The sequence below is a fragment of the Lissotriton helveticus genome, chromosome 4_1, assembly GCF_964261635.1.
Source record: "Lissotriton helveticus chromosome 4_1, aLisHel1.1, whole genome shotgun sequence".
NCBI lineage: Eukaryota > Metazoa > Chordata > Amphibia > Caudata > Salamandridae > Lissotriton > Lissotriton helveticus.
Window position 1 is genome coordinate 1,063,424,604 of NC_136063.1, and position 20,549 is coordinate 1,063,445,152.

The following is a 20,549-nucleotide window of genomic DNA, read 5'->3' on the forward strand; positions in this document are numbered from 1 at the left end:
GGGGACAGTGTTTGTCCTTTAGAAGACCCCTCACTCACCAACCTGGTTGGTGACATGCTTCATCATCGGGGTGCCACCTGAACAGCCGAGTGCCGTTCAGGTGTGCTGCGACACCTGACTACAGTGGAGCGGGTTTTTTTCTTTATTTAATATGCACAGAATTATCGTGAATATTTAAAAGTTGTCCAATACTACTCACTCATCTAATTTATTCTGGAGTGATTGGGCAACGGATAAAACAACGTGGGACACCTTTGCCTAATTAGGTAGGCTGTTGTGTCAGAAGTCGTGTAGTGAGTTAAAATATTGGTCTACATGTTTCAACCATGATGTAAGTATAAGGTTTTCATCAGGACCAGTGGCACTCAATGCCACAATTTGTGGGATGATCGTGGGGGGTAAATTCACCTAGCGAGTAACATCTACGGGGTTCCGCAGAGGTTACTCGCTAGGTGAATTTACCCCCCACGATCATCCCACAAATTGTGGCATTGCATGCGGGTAGTAACCGTGATGCCCATGAAGCTGACAAATTGAGCGCTTCCAGTTTTTTTCCTAGGAATCCTGGAGAAGAACACCACTTTTTAACAAACTACGAATTTGTGGTTTCTGTTTTTTCACCAAGTCGAGGGAAGGGTACACCTTAGCGTGTGTACACCACCCCGACTACCACCACTGGTCCTGATGTAAACCTTATACTTACATCATGGTTGAAACATGTAGACCAATATTTTAACTCACTACACGACTTCTGACACCACAGCCTACCTAATTAGGCAAAGGTGTCCCACATTGTTTTATCCGTTGCCCAATCACTCCAGAATAAATTCGACGAGTGAGTAGTATTGGACCACTTTTAAATATTCACTGATAATTCTGTAGTTATTAAATAAAGAAAAAAAAATGCTCCACTGTAGTCAGGTGTCGCAGCAAACCCGGATGGCACTCGGCTGTCTGGGTGGGACCCCAATGATGAAGCATGTCACCAACCAGGTAGGTGAGTGAGGGGTCTTCTAAAGGACAAACTCTGTCCCCTGTTGTGTGGCACTGTGTGCACCTCGATATCCTCTGAAGAGAGGCATTATATGGCCTCTAGGAGGTACTCCTCCATTTGTTGTTAAACTCCAGAAAGCTTGACAACTGATCCCCGTTGTAAAACACAATGGTGGTCCTTTCTTGTATCAAGGTTTTAATGTTTATATTGCCACTGATTTTTCACACCACATCATAATTTGCAGGACGAAGTTCCCATCCTCCTCCTCCCCGTTATTATTTTCCTCCTGCGTGCACCGGTTTATTTTTCGTTAGTTTACTTGTTCAGATATGTTTTCACCACAGATCATCTCCAACAACCTACAATAATGATAATTTCACCACTTATTTTTTTTACACCATTTATTCTACCTAACTGCAGGTTTGAACTTCTACTTCAAAGAGACCAAAGCATAAAGAGGTATTATGGTTTAAATAATAATCTCAATTATAGCATTAAACTAATTTGTCTTGTTGCTGTGATGCAGCCCACAGAAGCTTAATGAAACTCACTCATACGTTTTTTTGTTGATGTCCACCATTTACCTTTGTCCTATGTCCTCTTCTGATCAAAATGCTTTGACCACCAATATAAACATAATCGACAGAAAAAGTAATCGCAAACCGAACTACAGAACAAATAGAACAATTTATTACAAGACATAGGTGACAGGCTTTCTGAACATCTTAATGATTAACAAGATGCTGAGTGACTGATGAACACTGTGGAACTGAGTAGAGATCGAATGCTGATCAGTATTCTTCTACTTACTATGAGCTTGCTCTTGTAAATGTACTTGCTTTTTCCACTGGAATCCTTCACCTCTTTGCTCAACATCATTGCCATCTCGAAAAGGAAAAGATGCCTCTCTCTCCCCTTTCGGATTAGAGTTTTAGGATCCCAGACCTGGAAAGATTCCTGAAGAATAAGCTCCCCCAGAGATTCGATATTCTCATCAAATCCTGGAAAAATAGAAAATATATAGTTATAGTTTACAGCTCAAGTAACCATATTCCTCATTGTATATCACTGTCCTGAACACAAAATAAAGCAAATAAAAGTTGAGAGTTATATTATAAGTAGGAGAAAACGGGGTGAATGTAACGAACAACCTCAGTCACAAGATGCAGTAGTAACGCGAGGAAAGGTAATCTGCCATATACGTTTGAGGACTCCAGGTTCCATCTCCCTGATGAAATGCATTAGGCTGAATAATTTTACACACACATATATATATATATATATATATATATATATATATATATATATATATATATATATATATTCTCAATGGAAAAATTGATCAGCTATGCTGTTGTTTGCATTGTCCCATTAGGCTCTGAGTAGTCTGGGTGTGTGGTTATAGCTGATGGCACATGTCTAGCAGTTCCACACTTCCCTGGCAGTCTGCTGTCAGGGCAATGATAGTGTGCTGCATTGTCCCACTGAAAGACTTGCCTACTTGTAATTTTCTTGGGGTGTCTTTGACTTAGTTTGTTATGCCTTGCTTTTCCCAATGTTGTGCTTGAATCAATTTTAGTCATTGATATCTCCCATTAACTTACTTAAGTTTCTGTCTCTTCCTTATACTATGACTGTGTTGGTTAAGTTTATCAGGCACATGTTCACTACGCATTACCTGCTGTACCTAGATGTTGCATTTTCTTGAACAGTGTGCTGGAATATGTTTGACTGTCCAGCGGCTGAAGTGGCACTTCAAATTCTGTATAAAGCACAGCTGAACTAAAGGCCCTGTTTCGTCAGCATCCTATGCACTCTCCTTAGTGTAACCACTTGCACAGAGGATTCCCCAGGTAAACATATTCATATAAACGATGGGGGCATTCTATTTATGGGTTCAACAGTATGTTTTGGATTAGGGTGGTCATCGTGGTGAAGTATACAGGGAACCAAATTCTCCGTTCTTGGAAATATAAATTATGACTCCTTAAGTAGTTGGTGTGAGAGGTATATGTGCAGCAATACCATATGCAAATGTTCGTTTTATTTAATTAGATTTATGTGCACAATAATATTATACAACAAATTAATTCTACCACATAATTCCCCTATACAGAAATAATTCTGAAATGGATTTGACTGCATTTTATTAGATGATGTTTACAATATAATTACAACTATGACACATTGTTTTAATTGTATTTGTAACAATACAACACATGCTTTTCAAAGAATGGTGTGGACTTACAAAATAAATGTGTAGTGTGGTTTCTGAAAACCTTCAATTTGAAGGGACCGTGAATTATGACCCTTTTTTAAAGAGACGGATCCAAACTGAAACATTATCAACAAAGTGATGTACCTTCTAGCATACTGAGATGCATGGCATCATTAGCTCGCTTAGGCACACTGAGCATCACCTCCAGGCCATCTTTAATTTCTCCTTTGCCTTCTTCGCAGCATGTAAGTAGCTCCTATGGAAAGTCAACAAACTACTGCTTAATGCACAAGATATCTAACACTTTTCTCCATCTCCTAGTGGGCTTCCAAATAGCTTACCTTTAAAAGAAGCTGGTACTTTGTTATTCTTTGAACAGGCTTGATTAAGTATGAAGATATTGAATTGGCTAGTCCATGGCGCAGCTGTATATCCTATAGAAACAGAAAACAGCTTGGATCCTTCTTTCAGCAAATGAAGCATTTTTATTTTCCTGCTCATGTTAACAATATACATAGTATAGTCTTCTGGATATTACTCTTCTTAGAAATACACCCAAAAGTACAGTATGAGAAGATCTGAAAGTCTTGCAGTAACCCTAATAAGGAGCCCAAGCCTGTCTCCAAACCCTAAACATGGAATGCATTCAAATACAATGAGAACAAAATGAGGAGTCACACGAGCAAGACATTCATGTGTCAGGTTAGCATTCTACTTTGTGTTTCTTGTTACAAAATTCTAATATTATAAAAAGTCGTAATGAAAACACAAAGCAGGGGCCCTAAGGAAAATCACTGTGATCAGTCAAATTAGAAACGGTTGCTGAACTGCATGTTCAGATACATGCCTTGCTGCTCGATGTAGTCCATGCAGCGTTACGCAAAACGGTGCACTGGAACCCATGCTGCCATCTGACATAGATCTAAGAGTAAATATCCGCTCAAAAAAAACTTACAATGGCAGCCAAGAACCCAAATCCTACGAACCCCACTCCACAAAACCACTGTAGTTTAATGTGTACAATGCAATTCATCTAGAGAGATTTCGGAACCATATTTCACGTTATTGTAACAGAGCATCCAATCATTTCTGGATCATCCTGTATACAGGAAAGCAAAAAAAAATAACACCTCAGTGTACCGACGGAGTCTAACCTATGCCACAACTGCCGTGTTTCTCAGGTTTCTGAGTTTTAAGGTGCCTAAGTTCAGGTTTTTCCCTTTGAATTCCAGTAATTGACGTCATGATTTTAAAATGGATTCAAGATTCTTTATTTCCTGCATAGTTACTTAAAACCATTGCAATATATTAAATAAAATCCTAAAATAAGTTAAAAATTCCATCAATGTGTGTGTCCAGTTAAAACAACATTTTAAAACCTCTTGTTGGGAACTTTTTTACCAATAAAAAGTCTGAATTCATTGTAGGTGTTGTGTGGGACTTTGAGTGTCTTCTGCTATAAATACGGGTGCGATTTTAAAATGGAATGAACAAGACTACAAGTCCCAGAATATAAACCTTGCCTGGAGCTGCTAGTCATGCATGGGCCTAGGAAACTTAGCAGGGCTGCTATGGATCCCCTCCTGCAACTCTGAAACATTATAAGTGGCAGAACAATGGAAGCTGAATGTTACGTTAAAGTGACTTGTAAAGCACATGGCTACCTTCTCAGGTTTCCCAGTGCTAAATCTGCAGCTTATGTGAAACTATGAAAGTACCTTCAAAAACGTCGGTTTAACAAGAAAACAAGTGTATTTTGAAGAAAGAAACTATATGGAATGTCAGGATAAAGAGGCTGTGGGTCTTAATTGACAGGCCCAGAAGGCTTTTGACAACCTTAATATCAAAAAAGGAAAACGGGTTAATAAAAGGATAGCAGCGGATGATAAAGGTTCAAGGAGCACAATCTATTATTAGACCTCACAAGAAGACTTTAAACGTGAGCAGTCATCAGAAGGAAATTGCTACTTACCCTCACAATGCACAGCAAATTACCTCTACATATTACATCAGTCATGAACTCTTCTATGACATCATTGATAATATAACAGCAAGATTTGCTGTAAAATAATTGATGAGAAAAGTGTGCATGGCGGAGGCACGAGTTATAGTTACTTTAGGACGCAAGTTACAGTTTTTGGGAGAACTAGACCTGCTGAATTTCTTTGGTTTTAAGTGTGTAAATCTAAACCTAACTATGAAGTCCCTGTAACCTTTTTTTTTGAGTGACTTTCGATTTCCTAACTAAAACGCCCCTGTAATCTTTGCTATTTAGTCAATATTTATACAGTTACAGTCAACTGTAATCTAATTGGCTCCATCATTTTCATTTATTATAGCCACCTCTATCAGTATCACTGCAACTTCAAAAATATAATGGTACCTTTCAATGCCTGCGATTCCTTCAACACGAGTCCTGGGAAGTTTTCATAATGATAGCCAATTAATATGCTGTTCGTGTCACTAAGAGTATGGAGCGTTTCAGGGGCACCCAGTGTATAATTCAACATATTTAGCAAATATTTCCTTTACAACATTGGCACTCTTCAGAAAATGGGACCTCCTCAATAAATTAACAAACACTCTTTTCAAGAACTCTTGCTGTGAAAAATCTATAAAGGTACGGCCTGATAGGAAACGCAGACAGGTGAACATATCAGGAAATTAAACAAGCTCACATTCTGCCCTGGGTACCATGTCACTTCCTAATAAACTGTGGCACCTATTGAGCTTTCGAAATCTTTGCAAGTATAGATGTGTTCTCAAGCCAAGCCAAGCCTAAACAAGATGCTAAATGAGCCACAGGTGTTTCGACAAGTACAAAAACGAAGTATGGGAAGGTTGTTGAAAAATATGAATGACGCAATACCTTTCAAAGTTCCTGCTCTTTTTTCGGTACATTAAAAAAATTTACAAGGCAGATCTGAAAGACACTTCTAGTTACAGATCCCGTACCTTAGAATTTCAGCAGGTGTCAAACTGGATCAGGAAGCTTTTTCGTGAGCAGTACCTCTGGGCACCAGTAGGTGGCATTGATTGGCTTTTTATGCGTCATCAGCCTCATCCGCACCGGAAATGACATCAGTGACACCTACATAGATGCCACCTTGGTGCGCTGAAGCCAGTTTTTTTTTTCTTCGTGCCAGCCACCGCTGGTACAAGAGAAGAGCTATCAGTCATTGTTTGACTGGATTTTTTCATTTTTTTGTCGAGAGTTGTTGAGGTAGTAGTAAAATGTATTCGATCATTTTTATGACCATAACAAATAAAAGACATCACAGTTCATAGTTAAAACCAAATACTTCATACAAAAGGATTAAAATGGAGAGATACCTCCATATGAATTTAAAAGTTATTAAAACACGATCGCTCTAATATGTTCACAAGCAGAAATGCATTACTTAGTATAGTATTAATCACAGTTTGTTTCCTTTTCCCACATGTTTTTGTTTTCGCAGTTCATAATCACAATTTACCAGCTAGGCAGTTTTTAATAGTCTTGGCTCTCCTCCACAAAGCATATAGCAAAAATCTCGAGAGCGCAAAAACCAACCATCTAGTCGACTCTGATTTAAAAATTCTCATTGCATCTACTGGGCTTCGACATGATAAGCGACAAATTGGTGCAATCCAATTCCTGCGATAGTCTGCATAGGCTGTGCAGTAAAGAATAAAATGATTACTAGTCTCTGTGGCAGAATGACACATAGGACATGTTGAGAGAAGTAAATCATGTCCCCATTTACTCTTCACTGAATTTAAAGGCAGAGTGCCATACCTAAATTGTAAGAATAGCATTCTCACCTGGGTTGGTTCGACCTCATTAAGGAACAGTTCAAAACTATAACTGGGTTTTATTTTGAGAAAGGCAGAGGTCAATGTACCATGAGCACTCAGATTTATATTACACTGGTCTTGGAAATCCCAGAACCTCTTTTCCAATGTGGAGACCATCTCTTTCTTGATGGCTTCTGGAAAATAACAAACAAAACCCATATTAAGTTGTAAAAGCAATCTCTAATCCCTCCAAGCCATTTAACATGCCCAATCATTTTGTGTAGGTTAATTAGCTCAGTTAAACAGCTTCTGAGAGGTACTTGAGAATTGTTAACCCAAATCCAGATCCAGAAAGTTAGTACCCTCAAGATCGCAAAATGGGCAATGGATCTAAGGCCAAGATCCAATCTCAAAGTTAAAAGAGGGGTATTCATAGGAATATTTAGAATGATCCTAATTAACCTTTTTTCTGCTAGAACAAGGCATTTTAAGTTTTCCAAACCCCAAAGTTCCGCTCCATAGAGCTCTGCGCCTAGTCCTTTTGCTCTGTGCAATTCTATTAATGGGGAAATTGGCCTCTTATTTATTGCACTATCTACATTTTAGAGTGCTACGGTGCTCTTTTATATTTGGTCAGACCAAACAAGATTTTCACTAATTCGAACCCCGAGATAATCAAAAGATTTTACCCATTCCAAACATTGGGAATTGAGAAGCAACTTTCCCTTTTGATGCTTATAGGGGTAGAACACCCTATATTTGGTCTTACTACAGTTGATTACAAGCCCCCTAGAGTTACATGCCCCCTCAAATCTATTGAGGAGGTTCTGAATTCCCCTTGGTGTTCTTGCAATCAGTAGGGTGTCATCTGCAAATAGCAAGCAGGGAACAGTTCAGCCCGCTGTGAGAAGTTAGCCTGGCATATGATGTCCACTATTCTAGTAGGCACCTTGCACCAGTCTAAACGACCCTTATTGATGGTGGTTGTAAAGTCAACCTTTTAGACAAGCTATTCTAGTGGTAGCATGGACCAGCAGTCTTAGGCTAAAACTTCAGAGAGTATGTAAAGCAAGCTGTTTTACCAATTATAATCCCTTGAGTACCAAATGAAAGGACACCACACAAGGTATATATCAAATACATATGTATTTATTTCTAACACAACCCCTCTGAACTCTTTATGAGGTCAGAGATCGAAATACATCACAAGTTACTCATTAAGCATACTATAGGTTGCACAAATACAGTTCTGCCCTAGGGGCCCCACAAACCATATACTGAGTAAGTGGTATAAGGACCACTTCAGAAATAGTGAATAGGCCTAGGGAATCGCTGGGGCTACACTAGACAACCAAAGGTTAGGAAGTAGGAGATCCCCGGGAGACGCGTGCAGTGTCTAAACACAGTCGCGAGTTACCATTGACTTATAATGGAGAACGAATAAGTTACAAAGTTACTGATTAAGGACACTTCCGGATGGACTACGGTAAAACCCCTTTAAACTAGGACACTTCGAGAGTCAACACCCACGGGAGCACCGGAGTACTCGAGTTACCTCACCCAGGGAAGTCGGGTGCATAGGTGTCTTTTCGTGTCGGGTTTCGTAGATGTGTTCTATGGAGATCTGCAAAGAAGTGCTGCAGGCGACCAGAGTAAAAGTGTCTGGGTGGATCCAAGGGTGGATCGGAGATAAGAAGAACCTCAAAGCAGAGGGGACAGAGTCTGGGTCACTAGTGACCAGGAAGGAACCAGGCGATGTCGAGTTGATTCAGGTGAAGAGGTGAAGCTTGTCTCTGCAGCCACGAGGACCAGGAGGCATCGGCGACGACCAGGAGCTGTATTCGAGCTGTCCCACGAAGGATCTAGTGGACTGCGGTGTCGGTATCCGGACTGGACCCAACAAGCCTTGGTAACCGCAATCCACGCAGGAAGTGAAGATTGGCTTTGAGTCAGACCAGCAAGGTCTGGGGAGCTTCTCCTTTGGAGGGAAGCTGGAGCAAGCCTGGAGCAACCAGGAAAGCAGTTTGGTTTCAAAAGAAAGTCTTCGGAGGGCTAACTAGCCAACGGGCTAGCAACCGGGAAGACGCGTTGAGCTGAAATGCAAGAGCGGGTCCCACGCGGCACTCGTGGAGTGTGGAGGGCTGAGCTTTGGTGCAGATGGCACTCGGGTCTGGGGCTTCTCACACCCCGATGAACAACTGCGAGGGTGCCTCGGTAGTTGCACTATTAGCAAAATTCAGGATGTCCAGGGTGTCCAGTCCCACATCTCTCGTGTCCGCCACGGGTCTCAGCTTTGATGTAGATGTGGATGGGAGTCGGAGAAGTCTGGAAGTCCAGTTCTGAGTTGCTGAGTCTTCAGATTCCGGCAGGAGCGTCGACAAAGCAAACCGGCAAGTTACTGGTGGTGCCTGTTTGCACAGGGTGGTCACTCCTTGACCACAAGGGAGAGGTCTTCAGTCTTCTAGTCGATATAGAACGTCGAAGGTCCAAGAGTTTGTATCAAAGTTTCTTACAGGATTAATCTAATGTCTCTAGACACAGCTCCTATCTTTATACTGATTTTAGGGGCTGGATTACCTGCTAGGTAGGTCCCTCCTTTGGGTGGACCTGGGAAGGGGGTGGTTACACCCCTTTCCCTTTGTCCAGTTTCGCGCCAGAGCAGGGCTGGAGTGCCCCTGCAACTGGTTTGAACCGGCAATGCATGGACCACCTTGTGTGCCCCAGGCAGTGTCTGGAAAAGCATCTGTCCATTCAACCCACCCTGCCCCAATACACTACAGGCTGTCTGGGGAGGTCAGGAAACCTATTGTGACCTGACCCTGTCCCCAGGGCCGATCGCTCCTCGCACCGCGCGGCTCACTTGAGTGCGCCTGGTGTCCCCCGCTGCTACTGCGAGTTCGCCGCTGCTCCTGAGGTGTTTCTTTTCCGCTTCTTGTATTGCTTTCACTCCTGATTTCTCACTGTATTAGTGTGCTGTTGTTTACTCTGTACTTGTGCCCTGCTGCCGCCCCTGGCATCAGCTGTTACTTCCGCCGCCCTTAGGACCGTTTTTTTCCCGCTCGTTTCACCCCCCCGCTCCCTGCCGCTGCTCCCTTGCGGCCCGCCCCTTTTGCCTTCTGTACCCCTCCCATTCGCCACCCCGCTCCCGCCTCCCAGCTGCTCCTCCCTCCCACTTCGCCACATATGGCGGAGTCCACGAGTACGCGCAGCGTTCACACGCAGCATTCACGCCCAGCGGGCGCGCCTAAGGCAAGCCCGTCTGTGCCCGTCCGCGCCTGGACCGCGCCCAGCGGCAGGACCCCTGGTCCTCGACGATGCCAGCGCACCCGACGGACTTACGACGCCGCCACCCTCCACGCACTCAATGCCGGACGGAACCACGCCTGCTACCGAGCCATCCCGAAACGCGCCCACGGACCATTCACCTGCCAAGCCTGCAAATTCACCTGCCTCCGAAACTGCACCACACCCGCCAAGCCGAGCACCAGCAACAACCACCTCAAGTGCAACCTGCTCAACACCCGCTCCATCCACAGGCACGCCATCAAGCTCTGGAACCTCCTTGACACAACATCACCAGACGTCGCCTTCCTCACAGAAACCTGGATGAACGCCTCCTCAGCCCCCGACATCGCCATAGCCATCCCGGATGGCTACAAGATCACTCGGAAGGACCGCGTCAACCAAACCGGAGGAGGCATCGCCATCGTCCACAGAAACACCATCCGCATCACGACCTACTCCGAAGACACCCTCACCGCCGCCGAGCACCTTCACTTCCAGATACTCACCGACCCCAAGACCACCCTCAAAGGCACCCTTATCTACAGACCCCCGGAACCACGCATACAATTCAGCGAAGCCATCGCAGACTTCGTCAGTCCACACGCCCTCACCTCCTCAGACTACATCCTCCTAGGGGACCTCAGCTTCCACCTAGAGAACAACAAGGACTGCAACACCGCCGCCCTGCTGGACAACCTCGCCAACCTCGGACTCAAGCAACTGGTGAACACCCCCACCCACTACGCCGGCCACACGCTTGACCCCGTCTTCTCCTCCAGCAAGCACATCTCCTTCAGCCACTCCACCGGACTACACTGGACAGATCACAGCTGCGTCCACTTCAACTTCAGGAGAACCACCACCCACCACCACCCGCCACAGGCTCCCCGTAGAAGCTGGAGCAAGATCACCGCCGACCAGCTCACCACCGCCCTCAGCCAGAACCTGCCCACCAACACGATGGACCCCAACGAAGCAGCCCGGAATCTCATACAGTGGCTCACCAACTGCGCCGACGACCTCGCACCACTGAAGAATCCTCCCAGCAGACCCGGCAGCAGGAAAGCCTCGTGGTTCACCAACGACCTCAAAAACTCCAAGAAAACCTGCCGCACCCTCGAGAGAGCCTGGCGCCACGACCGGACAACAGAAAACATGACAGCCCTCAAGAACGCCACCTGCAAACACCACCAGCTGATCCGCACCACCAAAAGAACTACAGTCAAAGAACGACTGAACAACAACACCCACAACAGCAAGGAACTCTTCAGCATCGTTAAAGAGCTCTCCAACCCCAGCGCCTGCAACAACGACATCACACCCTCGCAAGACCTCTGCGACTCACTCGCCTCGTTCTTTCACCGCAAGATCGCCGACATACACAACAGCTTCGGCGCGCAGACCACGCACCCAACCACTGAACCAGCACCCCCCACCACCACTCTCTGCACCTGGACCCCTGTCAGCACCGAAGACAACACCTGCCTGATGAACACCATCCACTCCGGCTCCCCAACCGACCCCTGCCCACACCACTTCAACAAAGCCGACTCCATCATCGCACCCCAACTCCGGAACATCATCAACAGCTCCTTCGCATCCGCCACCTTCCCAGAGAGCAGGAAACATGCCGAGCTGAGCGCCCTCCTGAAGAAACCCACTGCGGACCCCACGGACCATAAGAACTTTCGTCCCATCTCGCTCCTCCCTTTTCCTGCAAAAGTCATCGAGAAGGCCGTCAACAGACAACTCTCTGCCTTCCTCGAGACCAACTGATCCCTCGACCCCTCACAGTCCGGTTTCCGAGCAAACCACAGCACGAAGACCGCCCTCATCGCAGCTACCGACGACATCAGGTCCCTGCTCGACAACGGGGAAACAGCTGCCCTCATCCTCCTAGACCTCTCAGCAGCCTTCGACACCGTATGCCACCGCACCCTGATACAGCGCCTCAGCAACACTGGAATTCAAGGAGCGGCCCTGGAGTGGATCATCTCGTTCCTCGCTGGAAGAACCCAGAGAGTCCGCCTCCCCCCATTCCTATCCGCGGCCACCGAAGTCATCTGCGGCGTCCCGCAAGGATCCTCACTCAGCCCCACCCTCTTCAACGTCTACATGAGCCCTCTTGCAGCCATCGCACGCCAACACAACCTTAACATCATCTCCTACGCAGACGACAACCAGCTGATCCTCTCCCTCACCAACGACCCCGCCACCGCCAGAGCCTGCCTCCAGGAAGGAATGAAAGACGTTGCAGAATGGATGAAGCTCAGCCATCTGAAACTGAACTCAGACAAAACGGAAGTCCTCATCCTGGGACCATCCCCTTCTGCCTGGGACGACTCCTGGTGGCACCCCGCCCTGGGCACCGCACCCAAGCCAACGGACCATGCACGCAACCTGGGCTTCATCCTGGACTCCTCCCTCACGATGACCAAGCAAGTCAACGCCGTCTCGTCCTCCTGCTTCAACACCCTGCGCATGCTCCGGAAGATCTTCCGATGGATCCCCACCGAAACCAGGAAGATGGTCTCCCAGGCCCTCGTCACCAGCCGTCTGGACTACGGGAACACCCTCTACGCTGGAACCACAGCCAAACTCCAGAAAAGACTCCAACGCATACAGAACGCTTCTGTACGACTCATCCTGGACATCCCTCGCCACAGCCAGATTTCTGCACATCTGAAAGACCTGCACTAGCTCCCCGTCAGCAAGAGGATCACGTTCAGACTCCTCACCCACGCACACAAGGCTCTCCACGACATGGGCCCGAATTACCTCAACAGTCGCCTCACATTCTACACACCCACCCGCCAGCTCCGATCCACTAGCCTCGCCCTCGCTTCCGTTCCACAAATCCGCAGATCCACTGCTGGAGGAAGATCCTTCTCCTACCTGGCGGCCAAGACATGGAACTCCCTCCCCACTCACCTACGGCTGACCCTGGACCATCTCTCCTTCAGGAAACATCTCAAGACCTGGCTGTTCGAGCAGTAGCGACTCCCCCCCCAGCGCCTTGAAACCTCTGCGGGTGAGTAGCGCACTTTACAAATCTGTTTGATTGATTGATTGATTGTCCAGGCCTCCCTTGCTGGAGTTTTCCCCAGCTGCAGGAGGTCAGACTTGTGTATGTGGCAGCAGCATCCATTTTGTGATGCTGAGGCTGTTTAACTTTAACCGGGTAAAGCCGTAACTACATGTCTTTTCCCTCTAGAAGGGTGGAATGCCAACCCCGCCGCCAGAACTGGCGGGGGGGAGGGGGTAGTATTCCAAAGTGTTTGACACCAACCGCGAGGATTACAATGCACTTAAGAGTATATGGTACGGCTATATCATAGAACAGCTATAAGTAGATGGTTCCGAAAGCTGCAGAAGGGCTCAGCTCATGCTAGAGCACCCTCTCACATAAAACCAAGCACTCTGCCTTCAGGATTGTCAAGGCCTGCCATAGGAGTGACTTATAAGTATATATGTGTCTATATATAAGGGTAGATATAGGTATACTATATCTAATTAAGGGGTGATTACACCACCCTACCCAAGCTGAGTGATCAGTCTGTGGTGTCAGTTGGATGGCCAGCCAGGGGTGGCATAATACATGCTGCAGCCCCTGGTAGACCTTGGATGCACCTATGCCCTGTGTACCTATGGGTCACTATACAGGGGCTCACAAAGGTGACCCAATTCCCAATCAGGTATGTACCTAAAGTACATGGTATCAATTTAGAGAGAACAGTTGGGCTGCGGGTCTGATTAGCAGGCCCACAGCCACACTAAAGTCGAAAAACAGAAAATCACAGCAAAAAGTGGGGGTGACCATAGTAAGCAGATCCTACTCTCCTACACCCGCCATTTTTGGAGGATCTCCATCACAATTGAAAAGCTAGTCTATAACTCCAATACAAAAAGTGTAAATATAGTAGGGGCCAGGACACACCCCTGGCGGACACCTTTTTGGATATTTATGTTGCCCGTGAGTCCACCGTTCGAATTCCATCTAACCTTTGCAAAATTGTTTACATGCAGGCGAACCAAGGTGTTAAGCAGGTATGGTGGCAGACCCATATCTCTCAGGACAGACCACAGTTGGGTACTATTAATAGAATCAAAAGCGTTTTTTAGGTCCACGAACACAACATACAGGTGACCTCTATTGATGACCACTTCCTTCTAAATTAGCATAAAGAATCTGAGGACCTGATCCGTTGTGCCCGTGGACTCCCTGAAGCCCGCCTGGAGATCGGAGAGTACATGATTATTCTCCATCCACTGTTGATTTCTGGCTAATATGACCTTCCCAAAGATTTTTTGGGAGACATCGATGAGGCTGATGGGTCTATAGTTTTCAGGGGAGCTCTTTTCTCCCTTCTTGAAAATGTTGATCATTTCAGCACCCCTCCAGGTCAGTGGAACCTCTCTCCCTTCCAGGATGGCGTTGAAAACTCTAGTTAGTAATACCCCCCATATTTCAGGCTCTGCCCTATACATGCCTCCTGGTAGTTTGTCCAAGCTAGGGGCCTTCCCTTTCTGAATTGAATTTATGGCCAGAATGGTCTCCTCAACCGTGATGGATGTGTCTTCCCTTAAGGGCAAAAAGAGCGGGTCTTCCAGGGTATCTATTCCCCCCCCCCCCCCCTCGGGGATGCATACAGGCTCCCAAAATACTCCTCCCAAGTTTGGGGCTGCAAGTGGAAACTATTTTCTGTTATCATGGCTGCTAGAGCCTTTGGCCATTAAGTGCCAAAATATTTGACTGTTTCTCATCTTTGAGGCTTCCACAAGGGCTCTCCATTTCTCAACCTCCCAGTCTTTTCTAGCGTTTTTCTGATTGCAAAGGTAATTTTTCCTACAAGCTCTTATATTATCTAAGGATTTGGTCTTTACCGCCTTCATTAGGGTTTCCTTAGCCTGTCTACATGATTGATTATACCATGGCTTAATGTGCTTACGGGGGAGAATATTGTCATTTATTTTACACAAAAAGGATTTAAGATCATCATTTAATTCCCTAAATACGAGCAGCGGGTCGGCCCTAATCTCATTTGTTGGAGCTAGTTCCATTAGGGCTAGCTCTACCCTTTTATACATTTTTTGGGAGGGCCGTTTGATCTAAAAGAATCATCTGCCATTTAACACTTCTATCGTTATTACTTGTAATCACTGGAGCATTATTTTGTGGTGTAAGACTATGGCAATCTAACATGTTAAACATTGTTAAAAATAGAGCGTTATGGTTGCTGTCGTTCCTATCTACGACCACCATATCTTTTATATTTCCCCAAAGTTCAATATCGACAAAAAACAGTAGATTCTGGATTTGCATGCCCCTCTCTTAAAAGTAAACCCAGCTCTCCTATCGGAGTCAGTCCTACCATTGCAAGCTCGTAACCCATGATCTATGATCAGAGAATTTACTTGTTGAACTGCCCTAGTACACTTTTTTATTGATGGAATTTCCAGTTTTGGGATTCCTCTTGCTTCATCCCACTCTTCGTTAAGTTCCGGGATAGAATCAACAGGCTCAAAAGTAATATTTAAATCACCAGCAATTATTAGCCGGTGACTCCCTCTTGCTACGTCAAGATGGTTCCCCAAGAGTTTAAGTGTTTCGAGGGGCCTCTGTGGACTACTCAGCCGGTTGTATACATTCAGGATCTTTAGGGGGGCGCTCCCCATGGGGAGAGAGATTTCCAGCCCAATTATGTCTTCACATCCAAGGCTGAGGTTTTTAATTTTCCCTATCAGGGAGTTTTTCCACCCATATCAATAGGCCCCCTACAGGAGGCCCATTGGTCCCTTCTTTGCCTCGACACTAAAGGTAGTAAAGTCCATTTTATACACTTTCTCTACTGCCCAGGTCTCCTGTAATAAACATATGTGGTATTTATCAATAAAACTGTACCAATCAGGATCATTAAGCTTTTAATTGATACCAGCCACATTCCAAGACAGAATTGTTAAATCACTATCATTTACAATATTTATCGGAGGGTCGCTGTTGTTAAGTTGTGTTCCCCCATCTTCGGGATATATATTAGGCTGGGCGGTTGTACTAGAACAATTTTAATTTTCCTTTACCCGTTCAATTGGTTGTGCCCCATTTGTTACAATAAGTCCCTTACCTTCACCCAACAGCTGTCTATGAACTCCATTGAGTCAATCTAGATCATCTAGATTTGAGAGTGGCTCGTATCTGTTTCTGAGTTCAAAAGCCCTGGGCCCTCTGTTAGTAACTTCATTCAAGGGGACATGCCTACTCGTCATCGGTGCCCCCTCATTTGGTGCTAAATTCCTATAAAAGTAGGCCAGTGGCAAAAGTTTGGGGCCTTGCCCTGAGCTTTGATTTGCTAGTACCAAACCCCGGTCAGCCAGCCACTTTGCTAGCGAGTGGGATCTACAACTAATTACAATGCAAGCCCCCTTGTATTTCTTAGACATAGGGCCAACCCACCCCAGCCTTCTTACAAACAAAATGTCTCCTGAATAAATATTTGATAGATCCACATTTTGAGCCAGCCAATGGCATACCTTGTTCTTAAGCCCTGCGTTGGATTCTTTGTGGATTTCTGTAAGTGGTGAATTATCAGTTAGCACTACTATATACAGGGAACATTCAGGTGGGAGGTGCAGTGTAATTTTATTGTCGCCTCCTAACTAGACCGGATTTCAGGTTGGCTAACGGGGGTTTTCCTACTGGTGCAATACTTTCCTCCCTCTCTCCTAGGGCAACAGGTTGTATTTTTTTTCCCTTTCCCCTGCTGGACAGTCGAGCCTGTTGTCTGTTTCTAGGGCTTTCTTTAATACGGGTTCTATTTCCGATCTAGCCATGGCACCAGTGGACAGCTTCAAGTGACTGTTGGTTTGATCCCTGGCTTCAGTCCCCCATTTGCATTGGTCATGATGTGTATTTAACCATCTTCTGCACCCCCTCCTATTGTACACGGCTTTCCGCTCCCCAACCATTCCCACCCTGATCCCTGTTACAGCATTTAGCAACAGTTCTATATCAGCCTCTAATTTTTCCAGTCTCGAGATTAATGGGCAGAGGGTTCTTGCCAGAATTTCTTCCAAGAGGCATATTAACCTCTCTGGGGAGTTGGAGGGGGGAAGATCTGCATTCTTAGTTTTATCAATAAGCTTGCTCCGGGTTTGAGGCCCATCCCCGGTAACCACAATTAGGCCTTTACTGTTTTTCTTAGACCTGGTATGGGTAGAACAGGAGGGTTCAAGATGTTTAGTCTTTCTCCTTTTTTTCAGGACCATAATATTTTCTAATTGGGCAGGTGCCTGTTCTGGAGTCCCCTGGCTGTGCATTAACTCTGGGTCCAATATAGGGAGTGATGGAGATTTATTAAGAAGTTCACTAACAGTGATAGCCTCAGTTGTATTAATAGTACCTGTTTCCGCTAGAATGTTATCAGTTACACGACCACCTTCTACTGATAACCTTCTTTCCGCTGTTTGTATCTCATTTGCTATCGCCTTCATTGCCCATAGTAGGTATCCATTAAATGTTGATGTCCCCGATGTCTTTGGGGTAGTAAACTTGGCGCCTCCTGATCTCCGTTTTGCCGCCATTTGCTAGCGACTCGTGCAGCAAGTATGAACCCAGAACCAAATGGTATGGCCCGCCCCACCTCCTCCTGGCTCTGACGGGCTCAGACGGGCCCGCCCTTGGCACAGGCTTTGCCCACGCGCATCCCGCGCTGCGGGAACCCGCGCTCGGTTTTTAAGCGCCTCCAGGCGCTTTAGGATGATGCGCTACACAGCGCTAAGAGCTGGAGGCTGCTGGACGTTGTGGTCCACTCCTGGACCTGGCCTTACAGCACAGTTGAGAAGTGCTCCTCCTCGCCTTCCTTGCGGGACCCATGCTGCGGGAACCCGAGCTCGGTTTTGAAGCGCCTCCAGGCGCTTTAGGATGATGCGCTACACAGCGCTAGTAGCTGGAGGCTGCTGGACGTTGTGGTCCACCCCTGGACCTGGCCTTACAGCACAGTTGAGAGTGCTCCTACTCGCCTTCCTTGCGGGAACCACGGTGCGGGAACCCGCGCTCGGTTTTTAAGCGCCTCCAGGCGCTTTAGGATGACGCGCTACACAGCGCTAAGAGCTGGAGGCTGCTGGACGTTGTGGTCCACTCCTGGACCTGGCCTTACAGCACAGTTGAGAAGTGCTCCTCCTCGCCTTCCTTGTGGGACCCATCCTGCGGGAACCCGAGCTCGGTTTTGAAGCGCCTCCAGGCGCTTTAGGATGATGCGCTACACGTCGCTAGTAGCTGGAGGCTGCTGGACGTTGTGGTCCACCCCTGGACCTGGCCTTTCAGCACAGTTGAGAGTGCTCCTCCTAGCCTTCCCTGCGGGATCCGCGCTGTGGAAACCCGCGCTCGGTTTTGAAGAGCCTCCATGCGCTTTAGGATGACACGCTACACAGCGCTAGGAGCTGGAGACTGCTGGACATTGTGTTCCACCCCTGGACCTGGCCTTACAGCACAGTTGAGAGTGCTCCTCCTAGCCTTCCTTGCAGGACCTTTGAGGTGTTCCTCCTTATGTGGTGAGGATATGCCATCCAAGAAGATAGGTTTTAATCCTTGCACAGCCAGTCACAGGCAGATGTCGCTGACGGACCCTCAACTCATCTGTCTATGGGGCCTGGAGCATTACCGCTATACAAAGTCGCGCTCCGATTATGGGGCCATGAACCTGAAGGCTTTGAGTGGGCGGTCCCTGAAGCTCATGGTGTCCTGGCATGCGACTCCATGAAATTGAGGTCATGGTCGAGGGGTAGGTCCCGAGATAGTTTGAGAAGCCTGAAGTCCTCATCACCCCACTCCAAATCCTCAGGACATTAAGGTAGGAGGCACAAAGAGAAAAGTAAGAAGTCGAAATGCTCTTAGAATTCTCCTCGTCCATCGGCCAACGCGATGAGGGAGCATTGCATTTGAGACCTGTTTCCTTGGAGCCTGAGCTACTCAGCGCCTGCCAGATTTTCCAGGAGTCGCTGCGACCCCCGCGCAACTAGCTTATATACCGCAGTTGGGTCAGCTGCAGACCTCTCTCCCTTCCCCAAACACTGCTGAGACAGTAGTGACAAAAGTACAACAGTTCAGCGAAGGGTTATAAAGCAGTTCAGAAATACAATGGCGCTCTACAGGTAGTGGTAGGGTGTTAGTTCGTGGAATGTCAATGGTTGGTGCTGCTTGATCTGAGCTAACCCTTGTCTCAGAGAAAGGAAGGAGAGAGAACCTCAACCCTCTGTATACATTACAACAATGTCAAGCGCACACAACATGCATCAGTTGATCGATTTAGTTTCGTAATTGGTCAATGTAAATATAAGATCCGACTCCAATGTTCATAACCTCTTGGGTGTTTATTCATCCAGTATGAGTCTTTGTTTTACAACAAAACCAGCCGACACGTGTTTCGTCAATATCGGGGTGAACCCGTGACTCTTCAGGGCTGAGGAGTAATGGGATGAGGCCTGTGTAGTCGGACCGGTGATAATTCCAACCCGGTCCTAATCGGGTGGGGAAATAAAAGACGCTTGAAGTAGTTGCTTCTTGTGCGTCTTAGTGGCGAGGGTAAGTTGGCACAGTCCGCCGCCGGGTGCGCGGTCGGAAAAGGTAGGGAAGCAAATCCGCTAACCCTAGCTCTGAACCTTCTGTTAGTGATATGAACGTGGTAGGAAGTCCGTGCTCGCTCGGGTAACTTACCTTTTCCGACCGCGCACCCGGCGGCGGACTGTGCCAACTTACCCTCGCCACTAAGACGCACAAGAAGCAACTACTTCAAGCGTCTTTTATTTCCCCACCCGATTAGGACCGGGTTGGAATTATCACCGGTCCGACTACACAGGCCTCATCCCATTACTCCTCAGCCCTGAAGAGTCACGGGTTCACCCCGATATTGACGAAACACGTGTCGGCTGGTTTTGTTGTAAAACAAAGACTCATACTGGATGAATAAACACCCAAGAGGTTATGAACATTGGAGTCGGATCTTATATTTACATTGACCAATTACGAAACTAAATCGATCAACTGATGCATGTTGTGTGCGCTTGACATTGTTGTAAAGTAGTGACAAAAGTGTTATTCCTGGAATGAGATGGCCATCTGGGGGAGGTGAACATCAGAGAAATCTGGTCTCCCGCTTAATCTGGACTCCACATCCGCCTGCTGGAGCTACGTGCAATCTGGCTGACATTGAAAACCTTTCTACCCTTCATCAAGGGACAGCTATTGCAGGTGTTAACGGACAACACCACAGCCATGTGGTA

General features: G+C 46.6%; 1 protein-coding gene across 3 annotated transcripts in view; it reads right to left on the reverse strand.

Moving 5' to 3' along the window:
- Positions 1 to 20,549, reverse strand: part of TRIO (trio Rho guanine nucleotide exchange factor) — a 4,034,553-nt gene that overhangs the window by 2,228,908 nt on the left and 1,785,096 nt on the right. For all 3 annotated transcript variants that reach the window (XM_078687660.1, XM_078687659.1, XM_078687661.1), the window contains exons 28-30: positions 3,554 to 3,646; positions 3,357 to 3,468; positions 1,805 to 1,995 (exon numbers count right to left, since the gene is read on the reverse strand). In XM_078687660.1, coding sequence (XP_078543786.1) covers positions 1,805 to 1,995; positions 3,357 to 3,468; positions 3,554 to 3,646 — 396 coding nt within the window. The remainder of the gene's footprint in view (positions 1 to 1,804; positions 1,996 to 3,356; positions 3,469 to 3,553; positions 3,647 to 20,549) is intronic.